Consider the following 12469-nt stretch of genomic DNA (forward strand, 5'->3'; position numbering starts at 1 on the left):
CCTGATCTGGTGGCCTGTAACAGACACCCACAACAGTATCGCCCCTGCCAGCCTGCCCCTTAATTCTCACCCACAGACTCTCAACTCGCTCATCCCCTGTTCCTGGACAGAGCTCAGTACATTGCAGCTGCTCTCGCACATAAAGAGCAACCCCACCACCCCGCCTGGCTGGCCTGTCTTTCCTGAAAAGGACATAGCCCTCCATGACTATATTCCAGTCATGCGAGCTGTCCCACCACGTCTCTGTAATTGCCACCAGATCATAATCTCCTGACTTAACACAGGTCTCCAACTCCTCCTGCTTATTTCCCATGCTGCACGCATTGGTGTATAGGCATTTCAAGGAGGGAGCTGAGCTCATCAATTTCACCCTAGGATTATAGGAGGCCTCCCAGTCTTCATCAATCCTAGAGTGCTGCCCCACTGGGGCAAGCCCAGTTACAACCCCATCCCCCTTCGAATCTAGTTTAAAGCTCTCCAAATGAGCCCTGCTAATTCATGCCCCAGCATCCTTTTGCCTCTGTGAGTTAAACCTTTCCCACGTGCCATCATCCAGACTGGAGCCTTATAAAACCAGCTGTTATCAAAGAACCCAAAGCCCTGCCTAAAGCACCAGTCTTGTAGCCAATTGTTTACAGACTGAATTTTCCCATTCCGTCCCACATCATCACCGGAAGATGGAAGAAGTGAGGAGAAGATCACTTGAGCCCCAGACTCTTTCACCATCTGCCCCAAGGCCCTGTAGTCTTTCTTCATCCCCCTCAGACTGCGGGAAGCAGCTTCCCCCCCACCTGTCTGGAAGACCAGCAGGGGGTAGTAGTCTGTCGGGTGCACCAGGCTGGGGAGCACCTTGGTGATATCCCTGATCCGGGCTCCAGGCAGACTACACACTTCCCTATGATGAGGGTCAACTCTGCATATCGGGCCCTCTGTTCCTCTCAGAAGGGAATCGCCTACAACAATGATTTTTCTTTCTTTCTTGTCAGAGGCAGTCTTGAGGTGCGAAGTCGACTGCCTTTTCCTATGTGACCTTGTAGTCTGGCCTTGCACCACATCCTCACTTACCTCTCCATCAAGATCCAGGGCCTCAAACCTATTACTGAGGGGCACCTCCTTCCTGATACATAAACGAGGAAAAAATATTTACTGTACAGGAACTTGCTGATGGACTACTAAAAAACATGATTGCATATAAACCATATGGAGAATTACATAAAGAAATAAGATAGTTTTGGGGAGAATACAATAAGTCAAGTTTTAGCAGTTGCTGTTAATAGTATGATAGTAGGTTAATTTTTAACTTATTGAGCCTTTTCATTGATGCTGGCAAGTTTGTGCTTCTCTTTGCACCTCTCAGTCTTCACTCCTCCTCCTGCATTCCCCAATGCGGCTTTTAGCCATTGGAAAGAGCTTTGAGAAAGCAATCAGGGATTATTTATTTACAGGTTTGTAATGAATGTGTTCCTAGAATTTTGTTTTGTGCAGTTTTTTGGTTTCATGGCTGAACTAGAAAATGAACATTTTGGAGGTAGATGACCCAAAATTATATCCTAGAGTTTCTTTCCCACAATATCAGAGTATTTCTTTAGGTCAACCTAAATATTTTGTTCAGCCATAATTATGTGCTGAATTTCAGTGTTGATTTTTGCATTAAAAAAATACTAATCCCTTTGAAACTTCTAATAGGCATTTGTACACAAATACAAAGGTTTTATTTAAAACAAGTCAAAACGCATAAATTTCTTTAAATATTTGCCTGTTCATTTTATAAGGACACAGATTACTTGGATTTAACTTTAATTTCTAAGTTATTTAATTTCTTTCCTCCATCTTTAGTTAATTTGTTCCTCTGTGAATTTATTATTTACCAAATGATTTTCAACCTCCTCTTCTCAGTAGATTGATAAAATTTCCTTCTGATGTATCCAGATTTTTATTTTACTGTCATGTTTGGTCTTGATCTCCCTGTATTCCTACTACTGTAGGAAATCTTATTGTAGGAGTATTGCAGTATAGTTTCACTCCCTGTATTCTTGATGAATGGAGAAGTTAATGACTGTTCATTTATTCTCTGTCTCATCCTTTACTGAGTGATGCCTTTTCCCTAAAATTCAAACAAACAACAAAATAAAACAAGTAAGTATTAAAATTTAGGCCCTGCATTATAGTAGTATGTTCATCATTCTCTTCACCTCTTGCTTTCTACCTCCAGTGTGTGTCTGCCAAAAATACTCCTGAAATACTAAATGAGATTTTTCGTAACTTATTATGGAAGTCCACTTTCTGTGCTCTCTTTTCAGATGTCGACAAATGGCTAACATAAAATTTGTATTTTTTTTTTTTTTTTTCAGATGATAGGAGTCAGACTGTGCTTCCCTTAGTGAAATCATTCTGTGAAAAATCCTTCAAAGCGGATGAATCTATCCTAGTTTCTTTATCTTTCCATTTAGGGAAACTGTGTAATGGATTATATGGTATGATTTAATTCTTTATTTTTTATTAGTATTTTTTTTTAATCTTAAAAATGAGGAAAGATTGGAGAATTGGAAGCCCTTCGAAAATATCCAGATTTGAATATTTCAAATGAAATCATAGTTATAAAAGTCCAAAATCATCTATTGCATAAATACTGGATTTTGTGAACGTCTTCTTTGAGTATGCATTTCTGTATTGTTTAGGTTTTTGTGCATGTATGTTCATACAGGGTCAGAGATGAAGATGCAGTGGTTTGTGTTTATTGGTTTGACTGATTATTTTGATCTCTTTGTGGATATTCTGGAGCTTGTGAGTTGGATGACTGAATTTTTGAAACTAGAAACATTTGAAAACATGGCATGATGTTAAATGTGTATAGTCACTTCTGTGATTGATAACCTTTTTTGAGGCACAGTAGTGAGTGTGGCCCTTAAGGAACTTCAGGGGAAAAAGAAGGCCTAATGGCTTGTGAATTCTTAGCTTCAGCTCAGGCCAAATCTTTACCCTTAATTTCTGTGTTTTTCACTTGAGCATAGCAGATCTTTCCTTGGTAGTTCCGCTCACCACATATCCTCTACACAGAGCTTACCTGCAGACAGACAGCACAGAATTACAGTTTTACATTTTACATTATGATTTTATCCTAGACTATTAAACCCTTTGATCTTTCTTGCTTATCTTTATAATGACCCTTTCTGATATGCTACAGACTATCAAAGTGACTGTTGCTTCACTACAAATAACTCAAAAGGTCTGTTCCACAGTGTCAAACTTATTTACAGAAACACAGAGCTAGGACAGTCCATCCTGTTTTTATTGTGTCTTTCCTGTCTTCTTTTCTCTAGGTTGAAGGACTTTAATTACTGGTCTCTCTTCACCTTTTATCTCTGTCTGCCAAGTTCATGTTTTTCTTGAAGTATTATGCCTTATGAGAACTGAACAAAGTGAAAGACTTGCTTCATGTGTCTTGCAAGCTATATTGCTGTTTGGTTTTCAGTGTGAAAAGCTGCCTTTTTCTTGTTTTAAGTTTGCACTAGTTTGGCCGTATTTGTTCAAGTGCAGCCTATGAAGGCTTCTGCCTTGATGTATCTGGGATCTAGTTAGCCTTTCTCTTTCCTGGCCTTGTGCAGGTGATGTGGATCTGCCTAAGCATGGTGCCTTGTCCCTGTCCTGCTGGAATAGTAGTCTAAATTTTTAAGACTGTATGTCCAGTGTCTGAAGATCATTTTAAACTGTATCTTTTGAAGAACAATCAGTCTCCCTCTTAGGTGTTATCGAGAATACTGGATAAGTTTTTAAGCAAACATCCAGGAAACCCAATGAAAATACTGAATAGTAGCAGAACAAGAATAGATTTTTCTTTATATAGTTGCCAGTTCTTGTCAACGAACCATAGGTAACTTTCTGTTAACTGTTTTTCCAAACAGTTTTGCAGCATCTTTATAGTTTTCCATCTCTCTTTACTGATTCCTAATATTGCTTGTGAAAAAACCGACCTTTACTGCCTCTTTGTATTCACAGATCCTTTTGTTTAGTCAAAAAAGGAAATGGAATTTTGACAAGTTTTGCTTTTGCCATGTTGGCTGCTACTCATTTTCTTGTTTTCTTTACAGTATTTACAAGTAGATGTTTCGCTGTTTTGGAGGTTTTTTTGTTCTAATTTTTTAAAAAATTGGAAGGTAATCTGACTGATCTATAATTATATGGCTTGTCCTTCCCCTTTCCAATGATTAAACATCAGTACCGCTTCAGCCCTTGTGCATTCTGATATCTCACTTATTTAAGATTTCAGCAGCTAGTACTTCAAATACTTTTGAATAGTGGAATGAAGCACATCTGACCCTGCACATTTTGAAAACCTCTCATGTTTCACTGACCTATTCTTTCTCTACTTAAAGCTTAAGTCTTTGTCACAGTTAATTGTACTGAGCCTTTCCTTGATTGTTCTCTTATAACTAATGTACTAATAAAATTAACTTTTATTAAAAAGTAACTTTTGAAGTAATTTTTCTATTTGTATTCCAGTTTGTTTGGAGTTTTCTACTTTTATACCTCTATTTTCTGTAGCAAAATGGCCTAAATTTTCAGCTTTCTGCAGGCATGCATTGTTCATGTGACTGAGTTCCATAAAGTCCTGGGTATTGCAGAATTACATAAACAGAAATGAAGATTCACTGTTAGAGTTAGCTGTCTTTTTTCTGTAATCACTTTTTCTGTATAATGTGTAGTGGTGATACTCTGGTAGACTTAAGGTGAGGGGAAGAATAAAAATTTATGTATTTGGTAGATTTGTAAATAAGATTTGTTTGGGGATATTATTAATAACATTTGTAATGAGAAAAGTAGTTTATTTTTTTATTTATTTTTTTTTTCATTTGAGGCATTTTCACTCCTGAACAACACTTACGGTTTTTTGAGTTTTATAAGAAGCTTTCCACACTGGGTTTACAGCAAGAAAATGGACACAATGATAATCAACTACAAGTTCAAACTCTGGAACAGGAAAAGAAGTATATTTTGGTCAGGAAGAACTGTGCTTATAATTTTCCCGTAAGTGACATTAATTTAAGGTTAAATAATTTGTGTTGTGCATATAATTTACTAAATAGAGACTGCATGAGTGATAGCTATTTTCAAAATGTACATTTTTAGCTAGACTCTAGATCTTTCCTGGAAAGTTCAAGTTAATGGCTCAAAGTAGAGGTTGTCCAAAGGAGTCCAGGAAAGATTCCTTTTACAGAGCCTCAGAAAATTATTGACAAGTTTTGACTGAGCAAGTGTTGCTGTTCTGACAGGTTACTGGTCTCACTCTTTCTTATACATTTTCTCCAAACACTTAGCACAAATGCTTTGAGAAAATGTCTGTGAAACAGAAGTCCCCAATTTCAAACTGTCAAAGCTAGGCTTTCAGATTTGCTATGTGTCATGGCATTCTAGGGAGTTAAAGATTGAATCTGAATGGTTAGATTAATATTTCAGTCATGTTCTTGCTGAAAACAGAAAGTCTTTTCAAGTTGAAGTGAGGTCTTTAAAAGTACCACTCATCTTTCTATAAATTTACTTTGTATTTTGACATTCTGTATTTATAGTAAAGAAAATATGTTTGTAACAAGCCAGTAGACAGTTATTTTTATTCTGCCTTTTAAAGACAAGCACCTTTTATGTAGGTAGACATCTGTTGGTTTATTTGAGCAAAACAAAGGTATGTACACAAAAAACTATGTTGAAGTTCAGACGCTTGCTTTGCTGATTGCTTAAATGTTTGTTGTTTTTGAAGTCTGCAATTGCACCTTCCACTAGTGTGTGGAAATGTTAACAATATTTATAGAACTGAAGTTTTATATCGTGTAGATTTAGTCTACGTCTTGAGAAAAAAAGCCTGAAGCATGTCTGGAAGATATGTAAATCCAGTTTAGTTCTCAACTTCAGAGTTTGTCTGGTGCCTGTGTTTTGACACAGCCATCAAAAATGCTACACTTCCTCTTTAAAATCATAACCTGTTGCCTCCTAAGTGTCTTTCTGATTGTAGCTTAATGGTTTGGTCTGATAGTGTGGCCCTTTAATTATGCAGTTAATAGAAGACTTTATCTTTCCACAGGCCATGATTGTTTTTGTGGACCCAAAGAATTTCCATTTAGAACTATATTCTATATTCTTCTGCCTTTGTCATGACCCTGAAGTTCCTGTCAGATATACTATGGCCTTAAGCTTCTATGAAGTAAGTCTACATTGGTTCTTTGTTAGTACTTACATGTTTTTATTTTGTTTTCTTCTTTAAGCTTACATTTATGACTGTTAAACCAAAATAAAAAGACTTGAGAAAACTTGTTGAAAGGATGCAGTTTGTCAAAGTTGTTCAGTCCCTTCTAACCTCTCTATATAGCCCATATACACACATTACTCTAAGTTGTGTAACATTTGGCTACAGGAGCCTACTGTTAGGTGAGCTTTTAAGGAGTAAAACCTAGAAGAAACTTAGAATGGTCTAGTACTACAAACATAAGCAATTGTAGCAAATACACTATTTGAAACTTTTCAATGCTACTAGAAAATAATGAGACATTTGGTAGAAAGGCACTTGCCACTTTTGGTCCTGAAAACCTCCTTTAGAATGGTGGAGTTTGCTGGTGTGCTGGTATTCTGTGGAGAATATTTATATGGGTCAAATCTAAGTTAAATGCTCAATTTAATATGAAACTACTTGGAAATTTATGCAGATGTAGAAGAATGTGTATTCTTACTACTTCATTCAGTTTGCATGTGTTCCAGTGTATTATTTTCATGAAAGTTAAAAAATGTACAACTGTGTAGATATTATTAGCTATGTGGGGTGAATTTCAGGAAAGAAAATACACTCTCTCCAGATTGTAATAATCTATGTAGAATGATCTTGAAGTTTTTCATAGTGTTTTACTGAGAATCCTTGTGTTTCAGTCTTCGAGCTAGCCTTTTATCCCATTTTCTTCCTGGGGAAATTGATAAGTTAAGAAGCTTGCTGAAAGCATTTAAATCACTAGTAGAGGCCTAAATGGTTTTATTTCCACCATTATAAGAAAGATGGATATATTTCCAGTTCTCGTTCCCTATTGATGCATTGTCTTAGGGAATGATAATCCATGGTAATTGTTGAAATTATAAAATTAGCATCTAGTTCTGCATAATATTTTGTGTTAGATGTATAATACTTTTAAGGTATTGCCTGAATATGAAGTATTTTAGTTCATTTTAAAAAGCCTGTAAAACTATACCTTGGTCTGAATGTGCATTTGGTGCTTGTTGATTTAATTTTAACACCATAACTAGGCAACCATATGACAGCCAAAATTGGGCAATTTTTGGTATTCACTGCTAGGTGGACTTTTTTTTTTTTTATATATATATATATATATATATATAAAATTAAACTCCCTGTAGACATTTCATTAAAGCTTCAATCTTGATTAGGAGCAAGCTTTTACTTTCACTTGGCTTATATAAATAAAGAACTTCATTAAAAATCGTCATCTAAATATTCAGTATGGCAAAAATCTTATTCCTCAAGGTTTTCTCATGTGAAAAGGGTTAAAACTCTTAACAGTCTGGAGATGGACTGGAGGTGGTTTTTAAAATTTCCTATGTGATTTATGAATCAGAGTGGAAAAAAACCAAGGAGGACTGAAAACTTCAGATGGAAAGGTTGGGGAAACTTAAAATCCATCACAGGCTAAACCAATTTTTATGTTTTATCTTTTGTAAATTATATAACAGTCTGAAATGTTAATTCCCCTAAGGAGCATCATCTACAACATTTGAATATTCCAGAATGATTTTTTCCTAGCCTTGCAGTCTTAAAATTTTTTGCTAAATGTGAAAAAGTGTTAAATTTGGAAGCATGTTTGATGGTTAGATAATAGGCCAGTTTCTTGACTCATATTCTTTATATTAGCATATTTTAATGTGATCTATGGGAAAGCACACAACTTTAGAAGTCTGATACTAAACAATTGTTCTTCATCCCATCTTCATGCTTACTGTAAAGTCAGCACATATTGTTGTAGTGGCATGAAACTAGAGAATGTTTCACCTTGCTATTTTACTGTCATTTTTTAGGTGGCTAAGCTTTTAAATTCTGGTGTGTATACAATCTATAAAGAACTGGTTACACTATTGCAGGATGAGTCACTGGAGGTAATATACTTTTACTAGAATTTTATTTTGCTTGTTACATTGAGGCAGATTATCTTGATATTTAAGAACTCTTCAATAAGATAGTAAAGTAACAGTTTGAAAGGCTCGACAGCTTTTACTTCTGTTTCACAGGTGCTTCATAAAGATGACAGCCTTCTGTGAATAAAAAAGGAGGAAAATAGGAAGGTGTTTGAATTTAGTAAACCCACACTGAATTTATTAGCTTTTAAAAAATATTAATCCTAAACTGTTTTAATCACCATATCACTTATTGCCTCACAAGTTTTATGGAAATATTTGGTTTTGATACTGTGTTAAAATAATCCTTGATAGTGTTCAAGGTTTTTGCTTTGGTTTATTTTCATTTCTTCAGTTGAAGAGGAGATTAAGAAGTTGTGTAAGGTTCAAAGATCAAGATTTATAGAAAGAATTTCAGTCCAAGACCTGTTACAGAATCTGTGAGTGTTTATGAGATAGTTAAGTGTACCTCAGTTTCAACCTGAGTAAAACGTGAATCACTTAGCTAGATTACAGGTGACATAGTGAGACCTTTTTGGACTTGAAAAAAGACAAATATTTACTGAGACAAATTTGTAATTTCCTTTTGCTTTCAGGTTCTCTATTGTTACCCTTTGTTAGACATTTTCAAGGGAATTAAAAGTGTTCGTAGAACATCTACTTATAGTTTATGAAATTCTGACATATCTTTAAAGATTTCTCAAGTTGAACACCTAAAAGTTGAGACTCAGAAGCAGCTGGTGATGCTAAAAAATTCCCTGTTTTGATACCTGTAATAAAAAGTATTTGGTGCCTTATCTTATTTACCACCTCAGTCAGAACTGGTGCCAAAAATATTTACTTACGGTCTTTCCTGGTCTATTTGTAAGTATTACAACATTTGAAAGTTTGTCTATTTTATTCATATAGGCTATACGTTCTATTTTAATTTATCAACTGCAGTTTTTCTTAAAGCAGAAAAAATCACTTTTAAGGTTCAGTTGACAAACATAAAAACCCCCATTTCTTTGTGTTTGTCAAGGCTCTTTTATTTAAGAATGAATGTTAATTTTAAAATATTGTATGCTGTGAATAGCTTAGAAAGCACTGACTATGGTATTCATATAAATCAAAACTACAGTTTGTTTTCTTAAACTTATAATGTATAATACTTACATTACTACATTAAAACATTACTTAACTACATTGGAACATCAGTTTTAAATCCCAGTCCTCATCAAAGCAAATATGTTGCATCTCATTCTTTTTTGTTGAGATGGATATGAGAGAACAGTACCATAAGAGATGTCACTAGGGATATTGTTGGTGAGAGATAAAAATTGAGTCAAGTTAATTTACAGAACTCATTTATGCAGCCTTTCTTTAAATAGGTGCTAGATGCTCTGGTAGGTCACCTCCCTGAAATCCTTGAACTAATGACTAATGGAAGAGAAAACTGTGGATCAGAGAACAAGGTGGGTATTCTCATGTTTTTCTAATTTGATTTCTAAATGAAGGTAGTAGCAAAGCTTTTCAGACATATATGGTATGAATATGCTTTTGTTATTAGTTTCTGCTTTGGTGAGATAAAAGTTTCTGCGGTTTTTTGCTTGTCCTTTGACTTTATAAACTTAATGATAATAATAAAAAAGAATTGTGAAAGACTTGACATAATATAATGTTCATCCATGTTCTTTTTCTAATTAGCCACAGATTTGCTGAAATAAATAAAATTTTGAAATACAATCATTAAATTAAAACATAAGTTTGCTTCATGCTAAAGGAATGACAGCTAACACACTTTTTTTTTTTTTTTTTATTTATATTTATGTGGCAACTGCCCATGTTTGCCATTTTCAGACACAGTTTCTGTTAGAAGAAAGCCTATTTGCTGAAGAAAGGCACTGAATTAGGTTTTAGGAGATCTATATTCAGCTCCCAACTTCACTAATTTAATTTTATGCAGCTCTGGACAATGGTTTATTCAGTGAATCCTTACTTGTAAAATGGAACATAAGAGATCATCTCCTGCTTCAAGATCCTGTTTTGAGCATACTTCCTAAGTGTATGGAGAAATTGAGATATTCCAACCATATGAGAAATGACAAAATTTATTTTCTCGTATGGAGAAAAGTTGAGAGTGTAATTTAAAACGTGAACTTTTCAGATATATGCTGCTGAAAATCTGTGTAGCATATAACAAGTGCAATGTCAAATGTGGCACTCTCTTTCATTTTGCTTAGTGCTAAAGAGACTTTAGCATGGCTACTACAAAGTCTTTGCTTCCCACTGAGAAAAGGTGTATAATTCTTACTAAAATCAATTAGGGAGCTGAGAACAATGGCTGCAAAATCAAAAGGCTAGAAGGAAAATGGAATTTATTTGGTTTGAAAAAGAGGAGACTGAGGAGAGTTGTTGTAATGCTCTTTCGTATCTCTAAAAGGGTACGGTGATCAGTTTTTCTTTGTCAGGAGAAGGGATTGGAAATGAAAGTTTATTTAGTTAGGTACTGGAATAGCTTTTTGAGTAGTAAAATGGAATTTATTGCTTAGAGAAGATTGTTTAAACCTGATCATTAGATTATTTTAAAACGAAGTTAGACTAACATCTGCTGGAAGTGGTCACAGTGTAGCTGATCCTGTCTGAGAGGAATTAACTGACCCCTTAAAAATCTCTTCCCCTGCTGCATTGTTGTGATGTGCTTTTTAAGCATGGTAACATGACATAAAGCTAGAACATGTAAAATTATTTTAATGTTTATATTTTTATTTCTAGTTATTGTCTATTCCTGACTTGATTACTGCATTAACAACAGCAGAACAGAGAGCAGCAACTTCTTTGAAATGGAGAACTCATGAGAAGTTACTACAAAAATATGCATGTCTCCCTCATATCATATCAAGTGATCAGATTTATTACCGCTTTCTTCACAGAATGTTGACAATCATTTTGACAAATGTAAGCCCACCTGTCTCTTTCATGTTGTTTTTTGTTTATGTTTATGCAATTTAGAACAATGACCACCATACATTTGCTATGTGTAGTACTTTTTAATTGTCTTAAAGTACTACTTCTCATTTCATATCAGGCTGTGGGGTTTTTTTAATATAAGACTGAGAAATTGCCCTGAGAACTTCCCCCCAGTTTGAGGAGCAAAATTTGGATTGACAGGTTGTCATATTTTAACTCCCAAAAGTTCTTTTGTTTCCTTGTGGTCATTATCAATTTGTTTCTAGGTAAACCAAAAGTTTTTCCTCTGAGATATGCCTTCTTTTTCCTGATTCCATGCATTATATCACATTGTGTTTCATTCCTTATGAAAGAACACTTGATTCTGAAAATGAATGTTTGTTGTAAGAGATTCTCTATTTTCTAACACCTGTAATATAGAAGCCACCTCCAATACATGAAATAGAATCATAGAATCATAGAATAGTTAGGGTAACTGAATAAACAGCTTAGGCAGAAGGGATAAAAAAGCAGGTGTTTCATGAATTGGCCAAACTTCCTGATTCTCCATTACATTATGGCAATTATTTCAAAATTTATAAAATTAGGTGCTTTTTTAGCTATTTTTTTCTACTTCTAGATTTTTTATACGTGTTTAGTCATATTTCTGCAGGTGTGTTTAATTGTGTTCCCTTTATTTCTCTCAAGAAAGTCCTACCAGTCCAAAAAGCAGCTGCTCGAACTCTCTGCGTTTATTTGCGTTATAATCGCAAACAAGAACAGAGGCATGAGGTTATCCAGAAACTGATTGAACGTAAGATAATTTTTCCATTATTACTTAGAGGTGCCAGTTAGTCTTGACTAAAGATCTATTTCTATATATAGTTATATTTATTCAGTGTAACTTTCTGCCTTCATTGGAGGGATTACATTTAAAAGGTGTTCAGTTGCTCATATTACCATCAGGCAAAACATTGCGCATATGCAAGGAATATCTGAAACTGGTGCAGATGAATTGGGAGAGGCAATGCGGTAAACTGATAATATGCTAACCCCCTCCAGCTCTGCTTCTTGAATACAAAATTGCTCAGCTGAAAGTGCTGCAATATACAAAACAGAGTTCCTCTATAGAAATGAAATTCTCTAGAGGCTTCATCATAAGAAGTGCTGAATAAATCTTCTCAGAGATTAATTTATGAATGGGTTAGTCACCTAAGGTGACCTTCTGGTCTATGCTATGTGTTTTAAAGCTAGGTTAGAATTTTGAATAGTTTTTATCAGCAATCCTTAAAGTTTACACAGTAATTTTCATACACCAATGACATGGTTTGAATGGCATACAGGGCTTTGTTCAACACAGTAGCTAGTTCAATTACTATTT

General features: G+C 34.9%; 1 protein-coding gene across 1 annotated transcript in view; it reads left to right on the top strand.

The window, feature by feature from the left end:
* Positions 1-12469, top strand: part of PPP4R4 (protein phosphatase 4 regulatory subunit 4) — a 40579-nt gene that overhangs the window by 20511 nt on the left and 7599 nt on the right. The window contains exons 7-13 of the mRNA XM_080618856.1: positions 2352-2474; positions 4856-5025; positions 6074-6193; positions 8065-8142; positions 9531-9614; positions 10915-11097; positions 11797-11902. Of these exons, the coding sequence (XP_080474982.1) occupies positions 2352-2474; positions 4856-5025; positions 6074-6193; positions 8065-8142; positions 9531-9614; positions 10915-11097; positions 11797-11902 (864 nt within the window). The remainder of the gene's footprint in view (positions 1-2351; positions 2475-4855; positions 5026-6073; positions 6194-8064; positions 8143-9530; positions 9615-10914; positions 11098-11796; positions 11903-12469) is intronic.

This window comes from Psittacula echo (assembly GCF_963264785.1).
Source record: "Psittacula echo genome assembly, chromosome: 5".
In the NCBI taxonomy this organism is placed as follows: Eukaryota; Metazoa; Chordata; class Aves; order Psittaciformes; family Psittacidae; genus Psittacula; species Psittacula echo.